At 38.9% G+C, this 23,664-nt stretch overlaps 3 protein-coding genes across 4 annotated transcripts; 2 read left to right on the top strand and 1 right to left on the bottom strand.

Moving 5' to 3' along the window:
* The first annotated feature begins 9,694 nt into the window (after positions 1-9,694).
* si:ch211-131k2.2 (uncharacterized) lies at positions 9,695-11,149 on the top strand. Its single transcript, XM_063893688.1, has 6 exons — positions 9,695-9,876; positions 10,040-10,124; positions 10,588-10,617; positions 10,705-10,758; positions 10,919-10,987; positions 11,115-11,149. Exons 1-6 carry the CDS (start codon positions 9,763-9,765, stop codon positions 11,147-11,149), a joined length of 387 nt encoding a protein of 128 aa, XP_063749758.1. The 5' UTR covers positions 9,695-9,762.
* kat7b (K(lysine) acetyltransferase 7b) lies at positions 10,794-16,687 on the bottom strand. Its single transcript, XM_063894069.1, has 14 exons — positions 16,497-16,687; positions 15,084-15,234; positions 14,737-14,985; positions 14,549-14,631; positions 14,148-14,231; positions 13,897-13,995; positions 13,675-13,785; positions 13,360-13,551; positions 13,068-13,157; positions 12,806-12,946; positions 12,611-12,704; positions 12,338-12,484; positions 12,104-12,210; positions 10,794-11,759 (listed from the first exon to the last, which is right to left on the bottom strand). The coding sequence occupies exons 1-14, from the start codon at positions 16,512-16,514 to the stop codon at positions 11,658-11,660; spliced, it is 1,668 nt and encodes a 555-aa protein (XP_063750139.1). The 5' UTR covers positions 16,515-16,687; the 3' UTR covers positions 10,794-11,657.
* An 815-nt stretch (positions 16,688-17,502) lies between these two features.
* On the top strand, positions 17,503-23,660 carry LOC134870580 (alanyl-tRNA editing protein Aarsd1-like). Of its 2 annotated transcripts, XM_063892809.1 has the most exons (17): positions 17,503-17,694; positions 17,798-17,911; positions 18,100-18,166; positions 18,273-18,371; positions 18,931-19,020; positions 19,167-19,229; positions 20,650-20,778; positions 20,936-21,095; positions 21,455-21,512; positions 21,592-21,748; positions 21,900-22,016; positions 22,113-22,243; positions 22,326-22,392; positions 22,505-22,596; positions 23,124-23,178; positions 23,257-23,351; positions 23,438-23,660. In XM_063892809.1, exons 1-17 carry the CDS (start codon positions 17,660-17,662, stop codon positions 23,562-23,564), a joined length of 1,656 nt encoding a protein of 551 aa, XP_063748879.1. In that variant the 5' UTR covers positions 17,503-17,659; the 3' UTR covers positions 23,565-23,660. The 2 variants fall into 2 exon arrangements, with proteins under 2 accessions (XP_063748879.1, XP_063748878.1); XM_063892808.1 differs by lacking the exons at positions 20,650-20,778; positions 20,936-21,095; positions 21,455-21,512; ... (6 more) ...; positions 23,257-23,351; positions 23,438-23,660 and adding an exon at positions 19,332-19,528.
* Positions 23,661-23,664: the final 4 nt, after the last annotated feature.

Genomic DNA, 23,664 nt, shown 5'->3' with positions numbered 1-23,664 from the left:
CTGTCTTTGCGCTAATCTCTCTGCACTGATACAGAAATAAGCACACAAACACAGCAAATACAGGCAGCAGCGGGGGAGAAACACTCGATTTGCATCACTTAACAGCCAAGAAACGATGGTAATCCAGTGAGTCGAAGTCATTTTTTCAATGTTTGCTAGATATTTTGCTGGTGGATAAAATAAATCATTGTCTTTAACAATTACATACTGCAATTAGAGTTTTTGTTGACCACTGCATAGTTTTTCACGCACACTAAATCGTCTTTGGTATATTTATTTCCAACGTTTGGTTAGTTCAGTCACTTTAAGTTATTAATAGTACTCTCTGCAACTTGATGGATTGTCATTGGATTGGTTCAAAGTAATAGGATCGCCTTGGATCATTAAAGTGACAAATTGGTTTAGGATGATGATTCAGGACAATAGGAGCATTTAAAAAAAAAAAGCCTACCTTTTAATTTCAGGTCTTAGTGAAAGCTATTTTCTAAGGAGCTATGAGTCATTGGTTTTGAACTATGAGTCGATTTGCAACTATTTTTATTTTGAAGTTCACACCTTTGCAAACATAAACATTAAATAGCCCAGCCCACACTCTCAGGTATTTCTCTGGTCCATTTCTGGTTCTACCACGAGGCCTTTGTGGTTTAACCCACTCAATCAAAAAGTGATTCAGTTGGTATGCGCTTGATTGCCATTATACATAAAAATAGCCTGATTAAGTTGGTTAATGGAACTGCATTTTTGGAAAAGTACTGCTACTCTCCTTTCTGAAGCCTGTGTGATGAGCAGAGGAATTAAGCCTGAGGATCTGAAATCAAACATGTTTTGTCTGCTACTCACTGGCAGTTTACACCTCAACACACCTCAGCACACCTCAACACCGGGGGAGTTATGATGCACGGGCACGCCTGTGAGTGAGGGAGGGAGACAAACGGACGAGGAAAAAAAACAAAAAAAAACTCACACAACAGAAACTGCGCCCAGAGAAGAAGTATGAGCTGAAGGTGGGATGGGGAAGTGAAAAGGGAGTGGGTGAGGGGGGGGAGGGGGAACATGTAGAGTGAGTGACTGAGTGAGTGAAGAGCTGAAGGAGAGGATGAAGGGAGGAAGGGAGGAGGAAGGGGGGGGTTGCTTCCTGTCGCCATTCCTGCCTGCCCACATAGACAGCCCGAGAAAGAAAGAGAAGATCTGGGCGGACTGCAGGCCACATGACATTTTCTCTCTCTGGGTCCCTTGCTTTTTGCCTCCCTCGCCGAGTGATGTGCTCCTTCCCTCCCCCTTCCCGTTCCCTCCCGCTATCCCTCCCTTCCCCTGCCCTTCAAAGCTTCGACATGTCATCTCCCACCACAAAAACAGAGGTGGGAAGACTCGCTGGCGCTACCGCTGCCTCAGGGTGTCTGGCACTAAAGCTGCCTGCAAATACAGCAGAGGAGGAGGAGACAGAGGGAGAGAAAGACAGGAGGAGGGAGGGAAGGAAGGAGGAAGAGACAGAAAACTCACAAGAGAGAGACACAGGGAGAAGCAGGACGGTGCATTAGACAGGACTCGTAAAGCATCAAAGTGTGTGTGTGTGTGTGTGTGTGTGTGTGTGTGTGTGTGTGTGTGTGTGTGTGTGTGTGTGTAGAGGAGCTGTTATTAAGGTGCAGATTAGTCCTGTCTATTTTCTTTAAAGTGACACTGCTGCAGCACTGTCTCCCTCTAATGTCTCTCTGTCTCACACAGCTGACCGAAGTGAATGGAGAGCGATTGAGGGAAACATTTCTTAAAAGTATGGAGGAGAGGGGGTGGGGGGGAGTTGCACAGATGCAGAACCGGAACGCAGATCTAGCTGTGTGGCCACGTCCCACCATCCGAACCACAAAAACACAATGATACCCCTTAAAGGTTGAACTGGATTGGAGCTTAATGTGAAATGTATGGAAACCACAAGCCCATAATTGAACGCATCTTCTGATTCAATTGTCATTTTCTCTACTGTAAAATACATTTCGTGGAGAGCAGTTCCTCGTGAAACCATCCCAGGCCAAATGTTTGCCTGCTCGGATACCACTAAAATTTGCAGATTGATTTAAGGAGCAATTATGCACTTGGCTTTTGAACCTCTGAGGCTTTGGGAATGAATTGGCGATTGGCTCCCGGACAAAGTAAGCACATCTGACCGAACGAGGCCTCACCATAGGCGGAGAGTGTCGAGGAAGCCACAAGAGCCCGGCAAACAAGAGCCCAGCTAAACGGGGCCAAGTGTGCGCCTCTGGGGACCCGTGGGTTCTGACTATAGGAGCCGACAGATGAGCACTGCAATGAGGCTGAGAAAAGACAACAAACAATCACACTGAGACAGAGCGATTACACATGTTGGGGACTAAAACTGAAAAGGAAAAGTTTGACATTTACTTTGTTTGCTTTGTCATTTAGGTTGATACCACTCTCATATGAAGCTACAACCAGCTTAGCCAACCTGGTTAGCTTAGCATAAACAGCTAGCCCAAGAGTACCCATGGTGATAAACCATTACTTGATGCCAATTCAAGAAAAACTAGTACCGGTAATAAACTCGTTTGAAAACAGGCTTAAAGTTCCACATGAAGTCAACATGTGAAGGTCAGTTGTTGCAATACGAAAGTTATATGCCATTAAAATAAATACCTCAAGTGATGATCCTGCAGAACCAGCCAGGAGTGACTAATTAACGATCGCGTGACCCGCTAAGACAACCTGAAAGGCTCCTTTTTTATGCCGTGGAACCAATATCTAAATCAGGTTAAACGTCAACACACAAACAGTGAGAGACTTCTTATTGATAATGATGCCAGAACAGTACCAGCAGGGATGTTGTTTCACTAAACACAGCAGAGATTAGAAATACCTTCCAAGTCATAAATCAGCTGCTCATGCAGAGGCCTCTCAAGGAGAATCCTTGTAGTCGCTACCTGACATCACCTCCAAAGAAGCGTGACAACCGTGATAAGACATCCACACAGCCTGCCGACAAGTGTGCAGGCAGGGGAAGGGGGGGGGGGCTTTATTATCTAATGGTGTTGACATCCTCCTTACAGTGTGCCTTTCAACTCTACAAATCAGAATCCCTTTCTTCATCCAACAAAAGGCGACAGCAAAAGAAACAGAAACAGCTTAATATGAATTAAGGAGCATGCATAAAATATAAAAGATAAAGTTACACAAATAACTAAATACACATCCAGTACCAGTGAGAGGATTGTAACAATAGCATGGATAAAATATTGTGACAGCAGCCAGGTGACAGTATTAGAAGTGGAAGTATTGCAAGCTCATTTACAGATTTAATACAGAAGTTGATTGTATTGTATCTAAGGGACAGCAGCCAGTAATAACAATGATAATTATGAAGCGGTATATCTATTACACATAGTAATATTGCACAACAGGGGTTGAAAAAAGCGCTGCATTTTGAATATGCTACTCGTGTATATGTTTCTGCTCCTGTAGTATATTTCTGTTACTGCAGTATTTTAGTCTTTTGTAGAACATTTGAATTCATCCTGAATACTGTGTATTATTTGTGATGGATCATTTCTACGGATATTTGTTTTCTTTTTATGTTTACACTTTATTCCACCTTTTAAAAACCTTAATGCCTGAACACACTGCTGCCGGGATCAATAAAGGATCCATCTATCTAGTGTTGCATCTGCTGGCGAGATGCAAACACACACATCTCATGCTCTTTTCTGGTCAGCCTGGTGCAGCCTATCCCATGGTAGCAGTCTGTCTCACACTCTCAGAGACGGAATCACCACAGTGGCAGCCTGAAGCCCCCAGTCTGAGCATGCACAGGCAGACAGTAATATTTCATTCTCAGAGAGAGGCTTGAAGAGCCAAAATGTAGAGAAACCACAGCAAAGTGCCACAGGGCACCAAACGGGGAAAACAACTCAGGGAACAAGGGAGTTAGGCGGCATTCAGGCAACAGTGAAAACTCCTAGGATAATTTATGGTTGCATATGTACGCTAGGTTTGTACCGCCTGCCATTGTATGGATGAGTCTGTGTCCTACAACGCCTGAAATATTTAAGTGTTTATTCTAACATGAAAACAGTGTGTCATCTTACTGAAGAAGTTAGGGACAAATAAGGATCAGTATTGAGATTTATGAATGTGATATATCTCGAAAAGCAAGGTATCATCATTTCTACTTTTAGTTTCTTGCCAAGGATTGTGAAGAAACTGGGTTTTGGATCTAAAATATAGCAGAGTAGCATCGTTTCATTGTGTTCTCATGGCAATTTGGAGACTTTTCCTCCTAACCAAAGTGTTTGTTGTGGTCATCTACATAATGGTTTGAGCAGATGTCATCACATGTTCTTGATTTATGCAAAACTAGCATAGTACAGCGACAAGATTTTCCTCTTCCATTAATTTAACACAGTAAAAATGTCACTTTTGTGCAGCAACAAATATATTTTTTGCAGCACAAACAAGTTCATTTCTGTTTGTGGTGGTTAGAAAACTGTTAGCTTGCTGACACTTCAATGATTCAAGTTTTAAAACCAAAACAGGACACAAATGAACCATAAATATCAAAGACGAATCATACTATGAGTCACATTGCTCCTGACCAAAGCAGAACTTGGTCATTCTTTCATTTTTGTTTTTTAGGGGGGTAATACAGACAACAAATCCATCATGAAGACTTTAAAGTCCTCTTAAATATATCCAGTGGGGGGGAGGACAGCATTTCGGTTGCACTGCAGGTTTTGGTGCTTTGATTTTATCTGTTAGACAACACTGCCACCTGCTGGAGGAGAGGTGTATTAAAGGGAAAGAATAAAGGCACTAGTTAAAAGTAATTCACAAATACTTTTATATTTTAGGATTTACTAGAGCATTTAAATGTCATACATTGTTTTTGTGTTGAAAAATATATACACATTTTGTTTCGGTGATAGTATTTTCCAAAGAAGAAAAAGGACTTCATGTAATTACAGAAACTTTTAACAACATTACACAAAAAAGGTTTCATAAACTATTTCTTTATTGTGTTATTTGTTGTATACATCTGTGACTGAGGATTGTAAAACCCTACGTTCAATATTTCAACATTTTAATTTCGTCCAAAAATATGATTAAGAAACGTTTAGTCTAGTTTTTTTATTGTTTTTTTTAAGAAGGAAATCCAGTCAAAAAATGTAAGTTCAGGATTATTATTATTATTATTATTATTATTATTATTATTATTATTATTATTATTATTATTATTATTAATAATAATATTATTAATATTGTTAATTGTTAATTTTGTTTATGGGAAAATGTCACTTTGACAAAAAAAAAGCTGGACTGCCACAAACTACATTTTGTTAATTTCTACAAAGTATTTGTATGTCTTTTTTCTCTACAGGACTGACCACCTCCATTGAACCCCACTTTGTCTCTGTGAATGGACTCATTTGTCAGTGTTAAGATGGGTCCGGATGATGTGGCGATAGCAGGTCGGTCTTTAAAGTCGCTCTGTCAGACTAAGAGGTGATGATATCAAGCCTCCACTCTAAATCTCACCACCATCCAGCATCCTGCTAACACTGAACTCTGTCAACTGGAGATTATAGCTCACCTCCAACAATGAGAAGCCCTACACTGCCATCTTGTGTCATGTATCTGAATGTGCTTGTTTGCACTTGTTTATAATTGAACAAAAATATACAATTGAGATCAATTTAGACCATTTCAAGACTCATTTATGTAAACGCTCTATAATAAAAGCAGTGATGCTCCGGTGAATTGAAAGTATGGTGGCATTTACTATTGGAAAGCAGTACTGTTACTTCAAAGACAACAAAGATATGATGCACATATACTGTGTACTTCAAAAGCCATGTACTACAGTAGGCTACATCCCTGCACGGTGATCGATGAAATACAGTTGCAATTTCAGCAGAGGTGGAAAGATTACCAGTCATATACGTTACAGTGTTACATTTTTAAAAAGGGATGGAGGTCTGATGATATATGATACTACTATTAAACAAAAACACATCTTTAGGCACAAAATAATCTGCTATATATAGATCAACATCAGCAACAAGATCCATACTCTCCTAAGCAACTCAGTTTCTATAAATGCAATTGGCCTGACTGTACAAAACAGTATTTATTGTAGATATAACGACCTTCCTCTGAGGCCTCACTCTAGAATCCAGAAGACAAAACCCAGCAAATAAGCAAGAATGACATAATAAATTAAAACAGCAATGGACACCACAGAGGGTGCAACAAGAAGCAAGCTCATAGCGCATTTAGCAAGCCCCTTCTTATACACCCAACAGCAGAATAAAACCCCAAACAAGGCAGAGACTGTGCAGCTTTTGACCTTTGTTTGCAGATTGTTGTAACTGTTTAAATGTAATGAGGTAGTTGTACTCACCAGTTTGAATGTCATTCAGTCTTCTTCCTCACATGATTATATAACCAGTCCACAGTGTATCTCTGTCCCAGTATAACCTCTCCACTGGGCCTCAGTCCACTAGGCCTCCATGTCCCAGTATTTACCCGTCCACAGGGCCTCTCTTTCCCAGTATTTAGTTCACCGGGCTTCTGTGTAGGCCTCTCATTCCCAGTATTATTATCTGTTCAACAGGTTTCATCACTGGTGCTTAGTTCACTGTGTCTCTCATTCCCAGTATAACAAGTGCACTGGGCCTTTCTGTCCCATTTCATTCCTCAAACATTTGTTGAACGTATTAAACTGAACGAGGCTCTGCAGTTGCATCGGGGATTATAGTCACAACCCGTTTACTTTACAGTTTACAGAGGGGAAGAGTTCTTCCATCAACACAGAATCACTGCTCCACCATGGGCATTAGCATTAGCATTAGCCACACCCAGGATGCACCTGTCGGTGACGCAGCGTGGGAGTGGTCGAAGGTGTGTTTGATTTGTGTCCCTTAGCGTGCTCTGCGGGTGGGGCATTAAACAAGTTTCATTATTCCAGGCAAACTTCATCTTCCGTTTTTAGTTTTGTTTTGGTTGCTATGAACATAACCCATCAGCATGTGGTACTTAATTTGATTGAGTTCGTGTTGTTTCCTTTGAGCTTTAACCGGAAGCGCCGTTTATGACGCAGTGAGCATTTTTTGTTAATTGTTTTAATTAAGGAAACAAGATGCACCACATCGATAAGGTACATAAACCTGATGTAGCCACAAAACTATTTATACCAGAGTTAATTAGCAACAATAAAATGAATCTGAAAGAAAAGGAAAAGCGTTTCATGGAAAAATTGTCAAACATGTTTGTTTTTAATATTATTACATTCTTATTCTTACGTTTTGTTATTGTGATGCTATGCTCATGTCATTCAATACATTAAGTCAGTCAGTCCCTTCTTATGAACGTGCTTTATTCCCATGAACAAAATTAACAATACAAAAAAAGTAGTGCTTTATTGATTGTAAAAGTCTGTAAATCCATGACAGATGTTTTGACACTAAAATAGATGAGATGAGATGAATTAGACAGAGGGGATTAAAACATCCCCCTATCAATTTATTTCATGACAATATTTAGTTATTCCATTGGCATATTTATTTATATATGTATTTATTTAATTATTAAAACGGCATTCCATACCCCCCTTACATCATTATTTTTCCTTTGTACTATCAGCTACCCAACAAAATAATAATAACAATAATAATAATAATAATAATAATAATAATAATAATAATAGTAATAATAGTAATAATAATAATAATAATAATAATAATAATAATAATAATAATAATAGTAATAATAATAATAATAATAATAATAATAATAATAATAATAATAATAATAATGCACAAAGACTATAAAAGAAAACTTGATGAGCTTACCCATTCAGGTCTAGGTTGTTAAATGTTTTCATTTGAGTCAACATCTAAATAATTCATAGCATAATTAAACTTGTTGTGCATCACTATAAATGTAATTCAAGAGTCATACATTTGAAGGGGAATTTCAGACTGCAGTGAGCATTGCAAACCCCAAACTGTCCTGCAGAACAGCTTCCCTGCGTCTGATGGAAACACCGTGTTCTGTCATTACAGGAGCTCTTTGTGACTCAACCATTTCACATGCAAATGTCCTGCCTCGGATTTCTTTGATTCAGCTCTCCATGTTAGCTGTGGGCTACACCATGTGAACACGAGGAGCTTTTCAGGTGTAATTGCCTTTCAGGGCTAATTGTCCCGGGCTTTTTGTTGCTCTTCGAAGCACCTGTGCGTGGATCAAAGCATCTGCTGTGTGTGTCAGCTTTGTTTCAAGTGGGTGTCCTTACAGCACATTGTCAAGTAATTGCCTCTCCAGAAATTTCTATGGCCAGTGTTGGAGAAAGAGCTCACCTTTCATTAGGAAAGAGCATTCATATGCTAAGTTAGTAAAGATCACGAAACGAAGGTTTGGTAACAGCGTAATCATCGCAGGAGATGGAAGATGAATGACCCTACTGATAGACTGCATGATTAAAAACTACAAGTATTGACTTATTTCAGGCTATGATTTGCAGAACATCTCACACTGCTTTTTCTTGCATTTGAAAGGTCAACCATGTATTTATACATAAGGGGCCCTTTTCAATCCTCTACTTGACTCCTGACCTTTAGTGCTACATACAACCTTCTATGAAAGAGTATAAGGCATAAGGGAGAGAAGACAAGAGGGTGGTTATTTGTTAAATTTAGCATTTCAAAAAGAAACAGTCAAGATTAAAGTTAAAATGTTGAGAATAAAGTTTAACTTATGCAGCACAGGCACTATGAAATAAATGAAGCACTTTTTGAATCAAAAGCATGGGAACACGTCATATTGGAGGCACAAAATACAAATACGAACCTTAAAATAAGTAGAATAGGGCCCTTTTAAAAGTTGAAGGTTTATTTTCGGCATTTCAAATGTGTTATTGAAAAGTATTCAGACTTTTCACTCCATTTGAGCTTTATTCTCAATTCATTCTCACCCTTGCACTAATTACCTACTGACAGTCAAACCTTTTATTTGTCATTTTAACTTAATTGTTGAAATACTAAACCAAATAACTGTTTCCTCTTGTGCATGGCCCTAATATTCTTCTGTATCCATCCGCATTTTCTTCCTAAATCTTTATAAATGAACACACATCTCAGGTCAGAGGTCACGTCTGCGTTGTTGTGTAATTGATACTTCCAGAACCTGCTGCCAAGTCAATTTGCCAACCAATAAAGCTCTCCTTTCAAAGCAAACGGTTATATTTGCAGAGCGTCGGTCAAAGTGCTGCATGTCCTGCCCTCATCACGGATATCAAAGAAGCATGTGCACATCACAGGGATACATTTAGACCAACAGCAGGACAGATGCCCAATAAAAATGGAAATGAAAGGTAACCATCCCAAAAGTAAATATGAACTCCAAGATTATTGTGGGGTTTTCTTAGAGTTTTACAAAGCTTGTAAATCCTTGGAAGACATCTTAATCCAACTGTGGAGAAAATGAGCAAAAACATTTGAAAATAACCTTTAATTAACCAGATATTGAAGTTAAATGGCTGCAAAATACTTAACATTTGATGTGTAAAGACACCTTAAACAAACCCAGAAATGTCTACATTCACTATGCATACACATGGTTGGAGGGGAGGGGTCTAACAGCATGGGGTAGAGGTATAAATGCACCCTGAATTCAGTTAGGGCGACCAGAATGACACTGTCCTCTGTTGCTGCTTTGACTGAAGATTTTACGGAGACAAGACACTTTTTACTTGACTGAGAAATGGAGAACTGGAAGCTCCAGCTGGTTGTTGTGACTATTTGTGCTCTGCTGCAGACCTACCAGGCGCTGTGTTCCAGTGTGGGAGAGGAGAGAGGATTATCTCAAGACTGGCAGGTGAGCATCTGTTATCATAGGTTTTGGGCAAATAAAGAGAGTCTGATTAAAAGCTCTGTGGTTTGTAAGGATTTGGGATTTTTTTGCAACTAAAAAAACAAGTACATTTAGTTTGCTATTTATTTATTTTTCTACAATAATGAATAACTTGTCTCTGGTCTAGGATGAGCCTCTGCAGGAAAGTCTGATCAGTCTGATGAAGAGATCCAAAGCTCTGCGCTTCTACGGACTCATGGGGAAGCGCTCAGGTGGTTTCTCAACTCGTCTCCGCTAAAAAACATTCAATTATCATAAACATATTTTATTTTCAAAGGCTCAGACTGTATATGTCTCTAGGGATTAAACTAGATATACTTTATTGATCCCACATTGGGAAAGTGTTTAGTCACTGCAGCATGTTAAAAAGAGGTCGAAATAAAATAGAAATCAAAAAATATATTAACATTAAATCTAAACACATGAACAGTATATTGATATCTAAAGAAAGCATTATATGAAATATACATATATAATACACAAAATAAGTTAGTGCTCTATAATCGAACACTCTATTACTAACAAATATATATATAAAGTTTCTCAAATTAAAATGTACAGTGATTTTGAGCACAATGTGTACATTGTTAATGCTTTTATGAAGATAAAACACAGATGAAAAGGTTGAGAAATTATTATAAATACATTGATAACCTGTCTTTTTTAATTCCTCAGACCCAAAGAAGCCTTTTAAAGTAAATAGACGTAAGTACATTGATTATTATAATTATTATTTCTCTACAATCATGACACGGGTACTTTGTAAAGTGAGCCTCTCCCTCACATTTACAGGAAACAAAGGAGAGACGTTTGTGGGTCTGATGGGAAGAAGCGTTTCCAGCGGCGGTGAGCAGAAAAACACCAACAGATCCAAGTCTAGCTCGTTTCAAAATATCAAAGCAGCTTTATTGATATTCAAAATATCAAATGGCTAATACATGTAACAGCTATGATTCAAAGTACAAGGCAAATACTGTCTCACTGAAATGAAGATGTTTTATTACAGAGTCTTTAAGAAGAATATTTCCAGCCACAACCACGGCCATCCATGTCTCAGAGGAGCCACACAAGCAAGGTAGGATCTGATGCGTATAAAAACCTGAGGTCGTTTTATTTCTATGTGCATTCTTACAGTGGCGTCATTTCATTTTCTATATTCTCATCAAATTTAAAAACAAGTCATCTTCTCCATTATTTGGCAGGTTCATCAGAAGAATGGGTCCACATGTTGTATTGATGGAGCTTCAGAAAGAAATACGTTATAATGATCTATACAATTTTACACCAACCAAAGAAGAGTCACCGTACATCACACACTCCTCGATACACACTCCGCTGACATTTTCAAATCCATGCCGACACTTATTATATTAATCCCAAACAAAAGCGATATTTTAATGCACATTTCTTGAATGAAATAAAAAAAATAACAGCCTGTAAACACTGGTCAATATTTATTTTCTGCATGAGAAAACATTCACGTTACACCGGACCGTTTATCTTTAACATTCAAAGGCTGGATGTTTGCTGTTTTTGAAAGAAACAGGAAAAGACATTCTCTATTGTGACCTGTTTGAAGATTGAATTTGGAACGTCGGGTGTTTAAAATCTAAAGTAAAAAAGTTTTTAAAAAAGGTAACATGAAAAGGAAAGGATGGTCTGCATTGACAGTTTGGAGGTCTAGGCTACTTGTGGCTGGTGAGGCTAGAGGTGAGTCTATTCTGTAGCCTGAGGCGCTTTAGTGCTTATGTCCCTTTGGGGGGGGTCCACTTCAGTGAGCTGGGGTCGATGGTTTTGTTGCTGTTGCCTCGCTTGATCTCCTTCGATCTCCACTCATCAATCAGGTCCTGGGAGGGAGAGGAAAGACACAAACTGGGCTGTCAAATATATAGCGATGACATTTAAATCAAGCTGCATTAAATAGGAGGAAAACATTAGACATATGGGTTTGTGAAAACATTTTCATAGCATTGTTTTGTATTTTAGGGTACAATATATATTGAATATTTCAAAACCACATCAGACAAAGGTTGGACTCCGGTCTTTCCTACAATAGTTAACTATTTGTCTGACTGGAAGAACATTTTACAGCTAGAGATGAGAGCAATCCCAACATGAGCTATTATAAGTCGCAAAAAGCATTATAAGTCGCCTTAACGAGAAATAATTACCCAAAATATTAACATCTCACCTGTCGCTTCAACACCAAGTGCTTTCCTTTCCAATACTTCAGCATCTGCAGAGACTGCAGCGTGCTCACAATGTCCACCGGATTCACAGCCGTCTCCTGGCTGATCTCTGCAACAATAAATATTACAACAGTTAAAATGACTTGTGCGTTCATAAACATTTTAAAACCGTGTTGTATTTTATCCTGATGGCGGGATAGGAAGTGATATTGTTTGACTTCTGTGTTTTCACCCACCTTTGATGGAGATCTCTTTGCCCTGGAAGTTGTACATGTATCTGAGCAACACTTCCTTCCAGTAACTACGGTAACTGATGAGGCCCAGGTCGGACAGAGGTCTCTCAGGTGAGCCCACCCTCTCCTCCACTTTGGACAGCAGGTAGCCTGAACAAAGCACAGAAGAGAGTCAGAACGAGCTGCCGTTTACATTCATGTAAAGAAGACTAGCAGTCTGCAAACAGACCATAATAATAGGGCTGTAATTATTGAATCAAATCAGTGGATACTTACTGAAGTCAATGAGCATCTTGCCAAAGCCCTGCCTCATGTACTGAGGCATCGTCAGGATACAGGAGACGTTGTAGTTGAGGAACGAGTTCTTCTCCTTGAAGTGATACAAAAAAGATATCAGTTAGAAATGTGTACAAGAATATATAAAACATTTTGTAGAAATAGAATAAACCTAAACCTCTTTTTTCCACTTACTTTGGAAAAGTATCCCACCAAATGGCAGCCGGTGTTGTCGGCCTCCGTCATGACGTAGAAGAGAAACGGCTCCACGTCGTAGTACAGCGTTTTGTGGTCCAAGAACAGTTTGGCGAGTAAACACAGGTTCTGGCAGTAGATCTGGGGAGGAAAAGCCACTAATGAGTATTAAATCACTGTCTGCATAGTTGCTTTCCAGGTGTGTGTAACCAGTCCCCAAGTATCGACTTATCTAGAGGGAATGAAGGTTTTAAAGTCCTACCTTGTTCTTTTTGCCATCGACTTCAAACACAGATATTCCTCCCTTTCTGTACACCTCGTCTCCTGGAGGATGCTTCCACACACACTTAGCCTGAAAACACAAATATTTACATAATAAATCCCACATTAGTATCATTTCCTAATATTAGAGATTATAAAACACAGATATTATATACAAAAGCCATGATCCAGCATTAATAGAGCATGACATTAAATACAAATTCGATATGCTAGACCATCCAATCCATTTAAAGCGTTTTAACCATTGCAACGAAACATTAATTGACCCCCACCATGTGTCTCCTGAGAATGGTCTGGCTCTTCATGTACTTGAGGCAGAATTCGCAGACGTAGAGGCGGCCCAGGCGTGCGTACTCCTCGGGATAGGGGGAGTGGTACCAGGTGTCCAGCTCGTAGCGGCCGAACAGGATGGTCTTTATCATGTTGCTGCCCTCGGTGATCTGACCCTGGATACGCAGCTTCTCCTGCAGGAAGGAAGGTCAGTGTTACTGAAAATGACTAAGAACGAAGTCCTTAGTTTTCCACACCAAGTAGGAAAACTTGGATACAGTTATTTATAATAATTGAGATGTAAAACAGCCCATTACCAGATCTTCTGATGCACGGGCCTGGGCTTTTCTGAAGAGCTCCAGGTCATATTCACTGGTGATGTTCTCCAGCAGAGGCTCTCTGGTGTTGCTGTGTGTCTGCCGGTGCTCCTGTGGACCAGACAAATAATAGATATGAGACCATATCCATCCAACACACAAATAGACCAGCAGCAACATGGAGTGAGAGTCTGAATGCATGTCAGAGAGCCAGCGCTGTACCATGTGTTTTTCTTTCTGCTCCTTCTGAAGGCCAGAGTTTCGGCCCTTCCTCATCTCAGCCACCTGCTCTTTGTATTTGCTCTGTTTGGATGTTGGTGTCTGAAAATCAAGATAGAAAGACATTAATGTTCATTGTAAAACAAGACCTTGACAATAGATGTATTTGCACACAATCAAAGAGAACATTCATATGCTACATGTAGAACCAAAACGTGATGATGGTAATGCTAATCATAGCAAAAAGAGGCTACCTGGTGGCGAGTCGCATGGCGCGAGTTGTTTTCTTCCTGCCCCTTCAGCTCCTCCTCTTGTTTCTCACGACTGATGGCTTTCACCTGTAATTTAGAGCAATATTTTTCTCCTGTGTCAAATATTTTCTTGTGTTTTGCAAGGCCTTATCAAGTTAATGCTCTGCTAACTGTTTGTTATGAAGCATAAGAATAACTACCATAAAAATATAATATAAAACACTGCTTTTTTTATCGTGAGAGTAAAAAAACATATAAAAAACTGAAATATTGGCCAGTAAAGGACGCCATAGCTAACAGAAACACAACTTACACTTACAAATTATAACAAAATAAGTGTTGGCCATGTTCATCTTAGCTTATGATAGTAAAAAAGGAACAGCAATAACCTATAATCATCTCACCTTGCATTCATCTGCAGAGAGATTGTGGTAAAGAGGACAACCTGACACAGCAAAATGACGTTCATGTTTCCCTGTGAGGTGACCTGGATTGAGAAAAGGAAATGTAATTTAAATTAAAATGACATTATTATAGTACATGATGTCACGCAATAACTTTGTTAACATTTTTCAAAGGGCAGGGATTTTACCGAGTGAATTGCATCCGGGCGTGGGGCATTTCATGTTGAAGTTGTATGTCTCGTGACAGCGGCGGCGCTTGGGTCTGTGGGAAAGATCTTTATCCGAGTCTCGGCTGGCTTGATCTTTGGCCTGGCTCTCATCATGCGAGGCGTTGGGGCTGGAGATGTCCAGCTCAGATTCAGAAGAAGGGGCATTTCCTGTGGGCGTCAGCGGTGGGGATTCATCATGGTCCGCAGCTCGCTTCAAGTCTGGAGTGTCTAAAGCCAAAGGGGTCAAACCAAGACGTAAAGAAAAACAGCTATGATGAAGTAGAAAGTAATAACTTTACGTTGTATAAAAAAGGATGTTGACCAACCTTGAGAGCTTTGGCTAAGGCGAGTAGAGGCTCTGGTGAGGCGCTGTCTCTTAGTCATGTTTCCATCACTTTCTGAACTATTGGTCTGTTCTCTTTCAGCGGAGGAGTCAGAGTCTTCAGTTCCATCTGAACCACTTGCAACCATATGTCTCTATCAGGGGGGAAAAATAAAATGAGGCATCCTTTACATTGTATAATATCATGCCCCAAAAGATGCAGAAGCTGACCTGTCATGGCAACTGTCAGTGATGTGACACATTTACTATTTATTCTGGATTCAAACAATTATTATTTTTATAGGACAACGCGATACGTGTGTGGAAATAGTCGATTCTGATTCTGGTTATTGGAGAAAAGGGCCACAAACAGGTGCTAGCTCGCTGCTAGCTGGGCTTCTTTTAAGCTAAACAGCTGTTACTAACGTCTGCTAATTGTAATATTCTATAGTTAGAATATGACACGTTTCTAATAGCAATCAGTCAAATAACGTACCAGTTGCTAGTAATACTAGTGGCTACACGACACAGTATAGCCTGGTTAGCACACCAGAAACCTAGCGTTGTTGTTAGCTTTACGTGTCATGTTAGCTTAGTTTTCTCACACGGCTAATAGACTGTGGCACCAAAACGCATTAGCAAATCGAGCGTTTTTTCAATGTAGTGCTCACTGGAGCTTCCCCTTCTCAGACTATTCACATATTATTTATAATACAAGAGTTATCGTTGTTTTATGGTAAATTCGGCCGACATATAACTAAGAAAACCACCGTTTTATTAAGAAAATACCAAAAGTAAAGTTTTAGCTTTGGTTTAGGTGTTTGTTGCCGCCCATCAAAGTGTAGCTTTAGTTACTTTCCTTTGAAGTTAAATAAAGATGTTGACAAAAGAAATTTTTACATCTAATACAGTTATTGCAATGAGTTTGATGAAAGCTGTTTAATGAGTTGAATGTGTTCATAACATTTGTTGTTCTGGCATTTTAAAGTGTCGAATAACTCAATGGAATATGGTGGAGCATCCGGACTAAAGCATACATATCTCAAAATTAGAAAATAAAAGATAACTAAAAAGTCAAACATATACAAGTTGGCCATGAATGATACAACATGTGTAGACTATCTGACAAATGAACTCTATGAAGGACCAAATTACACCCAACACAGTATAAGTAGGATATTATTTACATGTATCTTCCTTTGAAGTGAACTTAACATGTAGACAAAAGAAAAGTACGACAAATAATATGGTAGTAAATAAACGAATTGGTTAAAAGCTGTTTGATTAACTTAATGTATACATAACGTGTGTTGTTCTTGCATCTTAACTGGTCGAATAATTGAATGCAGTATGGTGGAGAGCTAGCTAAGCTAATGCTAATAATGCTAATATCCCTCTTGTGCGATTTTTTTCTTACCTGTCGTCTACGTGGCATTTTCACCTTAATCAGTAGTATTTCCCGTGAGTTTGTCGTGTCAAATTACAAAATATCCCAAACTTAAGATATAAAGATGAAAGGAAACTCTTTATTGATTTGTTTCCAGGCAGAAGTTTATATGTACACAGCGTTAGGTCTATCGCGCCACAGACAGAACGGAGGATTGCCTTTCCGGTGTGGCGGTTGATCCGCCGCACCGCCAGGGGGCGACATGTTTGAGTAGTTTCCATGGTAATAGTAAATTCATCATAAACAGCACTTTTGCGTTTACATTTTCCACTCAATCAAAACTATGAATATCCACAAATGTCATTTTTCAAAGCATTGAACCTTATTGATATCACTATTAACCAAATCATCTAGGAATATACATTTCAATTTGCATTATTTTCTAGTTAATCTCATTCAAAACTACCACTAATGATCAAGATTACGAATCATTATTTTTACTTATTCTTTAATAATAAATAAGCTTTCAACCAAGCTACATCAACAACCAAGTTATGTAGTTACAGCATGTTAGTAAGTAGTTATATAGTTAACTGTAGGTAACAATTTGTCACACCTTTACATCAGATTTCATTTAAAGGTGCTTTATTTTCTAGTTAAAAAACTACCACTTAATCAAAAAATATCAAGAAAAACAAATATTTGTTGTTCCTTATTCTATTATAAAGCATATAGGTAATATATACTTCATTGTTGTGTAGTTTAGTCTCCTCCTTAGTTTTAAAAAGACAAAAAAAAGAATGATACAACAAGAAATAGCCATAAGTGTTTATTTACCATGGTCCCTGAAGCTTTTAAGGTGCCCCATTTGTTGTCTCTGTTTTGTGTCTCCCTGCCCCGGCCTAACACTCTCACCCCCCAGTTGTCAGTGGGGGACAGAAGTATTGGAGAACCAAGAAAATGCATCTGTTTTCCGGAAAGTTCCACGGGCCAATAAGGGCAGGGGAAGGGTCTGTGTCTGGCATCTCCCCCAGCAGCTGATACCAACTGCTCTATATATAGATATATAGCCTGCTGGGCCTGGACACTGCTAGACCACATAGCCAGGACAAACCAGCCACATGCTTTTAACTTTCAGGCTATCAAAGGGTTTAAAAAAGTAGTTTCTGTTTTAGAACTGTGCTAGAATAAGAATGAGCAAGAGTAAAATTGTCAGACCAGAGGAGAGGTAAGTGCTGCCAGTGTGTCTTTGACTATTCATAGTGACAACACTTTTTTGTTTTACTAATCTTTAATTGAAAAGTATTACGTTTTCTCTGTGGTCTTTACAGCCAGCCAGCACGTGCGCTGTGGTACGACAGAAAGAAATATGTCACCGTCAACTTCATGGTTCATAAACCAAAAGATGTCCAGGTGGATATCCAGCCAGACAAAATGATTTTATAGTAAGTTTGAAAAAAGTAGGTGTTTTGTTTCTCTGTTAATGATATTAATTGCTTTTTTTCTGTGTCTTTCTTGTGTACATGTTTCTTTCATGGAGGGGATTGATATTCGGACTAATTGTCTTTATAAAAATGTGTCTGATTGTGATTTCTTTGTCCTGATTTGTTCCCCTGTCCTCTCTTCACAACAGCTGCAAAAACGACACAGATGATGTTTTCTACAACGAGCTGCCCTTTTATGAAAAAGTTCAAATTTGTGTAAGCCGTCAATTTTTTTTGGCCATGATTTATGTTCTCTGTCGAACGATGCAATCTGTGCGATGTTAAATATAGATGTGTTGTTATCTTTCCGACACTTTAACAGGACTCCAGAGAAAAAGTCTATGACCGCAGCATCAATATCTTGCTCAGGAAGCTGAAGCCTGATTACTCATGGCCTCATCTCCAGAAGGATCCTGCTAAGGTAAGTGTGTGTGTGTGTGTGTGTGTGTGTGTGTGTGTGTGTGTGTGTGTGTGTGTGTGTGTGTGTGTGTGTGTGTGTGTGTGTGTGTGTGTGTGTGTGTGTGTGTGTGCATTGCCCATCATTTAGGTCTAAACGTCCTCTCCTTGAGTCCTCAGAAATGTTTTCATCTGAAGTGAATGAGAAAGATTATTCTATTTTATTTTCTGTTTTTAGCATGGATTGTAAAGAATTGGTAAGACATTTAAAAAATATGTATTATAAAGTTATTTCTATTCTATTTTTCCATTGCTCTTCATATTAACATAATCAACTCTATAAGTCAATGGAGAAAAAATAACTTTTACACTGTGAAAGGAAAAGGGGGGAGAAATATTAGGAGAAATGGGATTGGTCCAGGATCATAACAATGTCTTATGTTTCATTTAACCTCTTTTTCCAACTTTAAATGACATTTTCACTTTACATGAAATACAATTAACCCCCAAAACTGTATGAAACAAGCTGCTACTACGTTACCTGCAACATTTTAAAGCGTGTTGTTTCTCTATCTTTGTTGCAGCCCAGCTGGATTTCTGTAGACTTTGATAACTGGAGAGACTGGGAGAATGAAGAAGAAGATGGAAAGGAAGAATACGAAAGATATGTGGATGTGAGTAAATATAAGATCAAATCAATTTTGATATCCAAGAGTTTATTAAACCTGTTATTTGCTATATTATCATTCTCAGAGGTTCGTTAGGTGTGTGTGTGTGTGTATGTGTGTGAGGACTTTAGGTTTTTCTTTTTTTCCCCTAGATGATCCAAGAAATGGCTTCCGGTAATAAAGGAGAAGCACCAGATATGGGCGATCTTAGTGATGTAAGTGAAGTAGTTTCAGAAGTTATTCCTAAAGATGAATGTAAATGATTTACTCTTTTTAAAATCACTTTAATGCTGACTTTCTTCCCTCTTCTCCTACAGTCTGACTGAGGCACGTGCACTAGCTGTCAAAGCTCTATGCTGTAGTTTGTTATGTTTTATTCGTGGATGATTCGATATTATTGTCCAACATACTGTGTTTTATGTATTTGTTGTTTTCTATGGGATTATTTATTTGAATATTATTGTCCACTGTATGCTGACATGTTGATAATGTTAATAAAAACAAGTGAATCAACCATGGTTTGAACATTCATTATGATGTGGTGCATGGGGTGATAGCACTACAATGTTATACCTTTAACAGTAAAAGCTGTTGCTGGTTTCAGTTGCTCCAGAGGATGACAGTAATGCAGCTTCATTATTGAATTCTTCTTTCTTGGTTAAGGATGACACAAAAGTGCCTTGATAAAATAAGTTGTTACTATCAAGATTTTACTTTATTTTCTGTTTAGCTGCATTTCATTTCAACAAACATGTTTGAAATGCTTATTATCACATCTCAGTCTTCTATATTACTGTTGGAAAAGGGCCTTGTACAGATGACATCATTTATATATATTGTGTTTTTATTAAGGCTATTTTATATTTAATGTACCCATATTGACAAGTCTGTTGGGTCAGTGTTTCGCCAATAAAACCTACTGAATTAAGAGGTGAGAGTACTGTAAATTAATATGTCTTTGTTCCTGACATTTGTCTTGTGTTTCTTTAATCTATTTTGATGAATACATTTAAGATTGTGGCACTAAAGAAGGTAAGAAGTCGAAACCAGTGAAAGGCGGTTTATGGAGTTTGGACCTTGCTGCTACCCGTACTAAGCTGACAGCTGTATCCGACTGAACTTACTCGTGTTTCAAGTGGATTTTTTCCTCCAAAACACTCCAGCATGGCTTTTCAGTGTCAACGAGACTGCTATATGAAAGAGGTATGAAACTATTTAAAGACAATCTATCAGAGCTAAAGTGATTAACAGCGTGCAAAACACCACGTTTTACATTCATGCTCTGCAGAAGTGATTAGCATGTGGTGGCTAGCTGACGTTACACAGGCTGCTGGAGCTAGCACTGGAACAAAACAAACTAAAATAATACATTTGGTGTGATATTTGATAAGTTATATAATGTTGTCACAACGCAATAGCAGAATTGCATTATGTGTATTTCTAACTAGCAGCTGACATTCCTGTTATTAACCAAAACACATGGTTTCTAACACATTTCATTGATGTTTACCTAAGATAATACCAAGTATCTCATACTTAACATGCACACAGGTGCTTTAAGTCTTCATTTAGTTTGATATAAGACTATACAATATTCAATACAGGAAATTATATACGTTTTCTCTCTCCTTTTAGTTTGTTACCTCTGTAGTGTCCTGCTGCCCTGCTGAGCTCAAACATGAAGTGAATGGAAAGAAAGAAACTCTAAAAGGCTTCAATGTCAAACTCCAAGACACCATCTTGTTTCCTGAAGGAGGAGGCCAGGTAAGCCTTGAAATCATACCAATTAAATGTCTACATCAAGGTAGTTCTATCAGTGTGTACTGCAAAATCATAAATGTTCAATAAAAGTCACTAAAAACAAGCCATTTCACATGATGTTACTGAGATAATTGACATGTTCTGAGTTGTCCCCCTGCAGCCGGATGACCACGGGCTGATAGGAGATGTCCCGGTGGTGAGGGTGACGAGGCAGGGGGCCGAGGCCGTGCACTTTGTGAGCTCTCCTCTTGAGGAGGGTCAGGAGGTGCAGGTGAAGGTGGACTGGGAGAGGAGGTTCGACCACATGCAGCAACACTCAGGTGAGTAACACCAAAGTTATAATGGTGGGTAATAATGTAAGGCTGCCCACTTTTGGTCGACTAACCAGTCTTTTTGTTCATTTTATATTTCTTTTTTTTAATGCTTTTTCACGCTGAATTACTTATTTCCAAGACATGGTGCTTTTGTATTATTCTTTGTGGAGAAACTCACAAATTGATTGGTCTACAAAATCATGTGAGCATTAGTTGTCTAAGAGTTTCTTTGTCAAGTACAGCACTACACTTTTTTACAAGTTTGGTATGGTTGATCCTTTGAAAGACTGAAATAAAAATGCATTACTGATTTTTTTTTTTATTGCATACTTGCTCTAAGTTACTGTTTTCTTCCTTACTCTCAGGTCAACATGTGATCACAGCTTTGGCCGATAACATGTTTGGATACAAGACCACCTCCTGGTACATAACCTCTGCACAGATTACTTCCTTGTTACATTAAAGTATGTCATTTGACTTCTTTTCTCTGTTGTTTTTACAGGGAACTGGGACGTCAGAGAAGCACCATAGAGCTGGACACTCCCTCGGTGAAGCCTGCCCAGCTGCAGGCCCTGGAGGAAGCCGTAAACGAAAAGATCAGAGTCCACGTCCCGGTCACTGTTCAGCTTCTCTCTATAGATGATCCTGCTGTGGAAAAGGTACAAGTTACTGAGGTTAAGTAGTGCTAAAATACAGTCTGAATACTGTGCAATTAACCCACATTTTAGACATGTTTTCAACTCATTTTATCTGTTTTATTTACAGCATGGTTTAGAAAAATAAATGTTACATGAGTTGTGTGTTAACTAGGTGAGGAGTCGGGGGCTGCCAGACGATCATGCTGGGCCGATTCGGATCATTGATATCGAAGGCGTCGATGCTAACATGTGCTGTGGAACCCATGTGTCCAACCTCAGTCACTTACAGGTTACATTTTAGACACACTTGGACTAACATGTGCATCATCTGACTTGTACATAACATTATTCCTATTTCTAACATTTCTCTTTATCTAAATTTTAGGTAATAAAGCTGCTGGGAACTGAGAAAGGAAAGAAAAACAAAACCAACCTGATCTTCCTGACAGGAAACAGGGTGTTGAAGTATGCAGAGAAAAGCTACGGCACAGAGCGATCGCTGGTTTCTCTCCTGAAGTGAGTCTGAATTATCAAAATATAATGTCTTTTATGTTGAATTTATTCACTAAGTTTGAAAAACGAAATGCTTGTTCAACAGGACCGGACCTGATGAGCACGTAGAGGCCGTTGACAAGTTGCAGAAGTCTGTTAAGATGCTACAGAAAGTAAGAGACCTATTTTTCATGAGGATTTTGCCATTTTTCTGTATCATACGTATGCTGCAATACAAAACGTTGAACACACACTCCCTAACAGTCATCAAAATGTTTTGGTCAGACTAACCTGAGCTTGCTTCGAGACATGGCGGTGCTCATCACTCAGAACTTTAAGAACGACCCCCAGAGAGGAAACTTCTTCAGCTTGCACAAGTAAGAGGCGATCGAACCTGTTCAAGTTGATTGGCTTGGTAAAGGAAGTGAGGGGAGAAATCCATACATACATTTCTTGACAGGTTCCCAGTTATCAGGGTCCTTTTTATTAAGTGGTTTCTGTAATACTTATTTTGGCCACAAGAGGCTGAGGTGCACCAGTACCCCGTGTTCTGCATGGGAATAAAAGCAGCAGATTAGCTATTTAAATACATTTGTAGCCAAAAGAAAGACATTCATTATTTACATTAACGCTGCATAACTCAAATTAACTTAGAAAAAACAAATGTTTTGTCCAATTTATTACATGAGTTTGAGATGCACCTGCCAAAATCAAAGACCTACAACAAAGAAATGTTCAAATGTTTGGAACTTTTAGAGTTTATTGTTTTGCTTAGTTAATTTTGAATAATAGATAAGCTTTTTTTTCCGTTGCCTCTCAGGGCCAGCTTGTTTGTAGGTCAGCATTTAAAGCACATGCGGATATTTGCATTTCAGAAAAAAACGACTTCTCTCTCTATCCACAGAAAAGAGGGTGACAATGAATTCATGAACATCATTGCCAATGAATTAACCACTGAGGTATGTAACCTGTGACCTGCTTACGGCATGGTTTTATCCGTTATATATTTTTGTTAAGCATGAATCGTCTGCTCTCAGGGAACTTTGGTTTTCCTGACCGTTGGAGAGGAGAAGGGCCCGGGTCTGTTTCTACTGGCTGGACCCAGTGAACGAGTGGCTGAGATGGGACCACGGTAAGAGACACTGCACATATTATGTAGCCGCTGCTTTAGATAATTAATCGTAGGTGGGTAAGATATGAATTTCCTGTGCTCTTCAGGGTGCTAGAGATGCTCCAAGGGAAGGGAGCAGGAAAAAATGGACGTTTCCAAGGAAAAGCTAACAGCCTGGCGCGCAGAGGGGAGGTGGAGGCGTTCCTGCAGCAGCAATGCAAACGGGAAGAATAAACCCAGCCATGACTTAATACACATTTCTTTTGCTGTACATATTTGAATGTTAAATGTCATGTACATTTTTACCCGTTTAAAACCCGTTAAACCTTATCTG

The sequence above is a fragment of the Eleginops maclovinus genome, chromosome 10, assembly GCF_036324505.1.
Source record: "Eleginops maclovinus isolate JMC-PN-2008 ecotype Puerto Natales chromosome 10, JC_Emac_rtc_rv5, whole genome shotgun sequence".
In the NCBI taxonomy this organism is placed as follows: domain Eukaryota; kingdom Metazoa; phylum Chordata; class Actinopteri; order Perciformes; family Eleginopidae; genus Eleginops; species Eleginops maclovinus.
The sequence above is the reverse complement of the archived record's forward strand: the minus strand, read 5'-3'. Positions and strand labels throughout refer to the sequence as shown.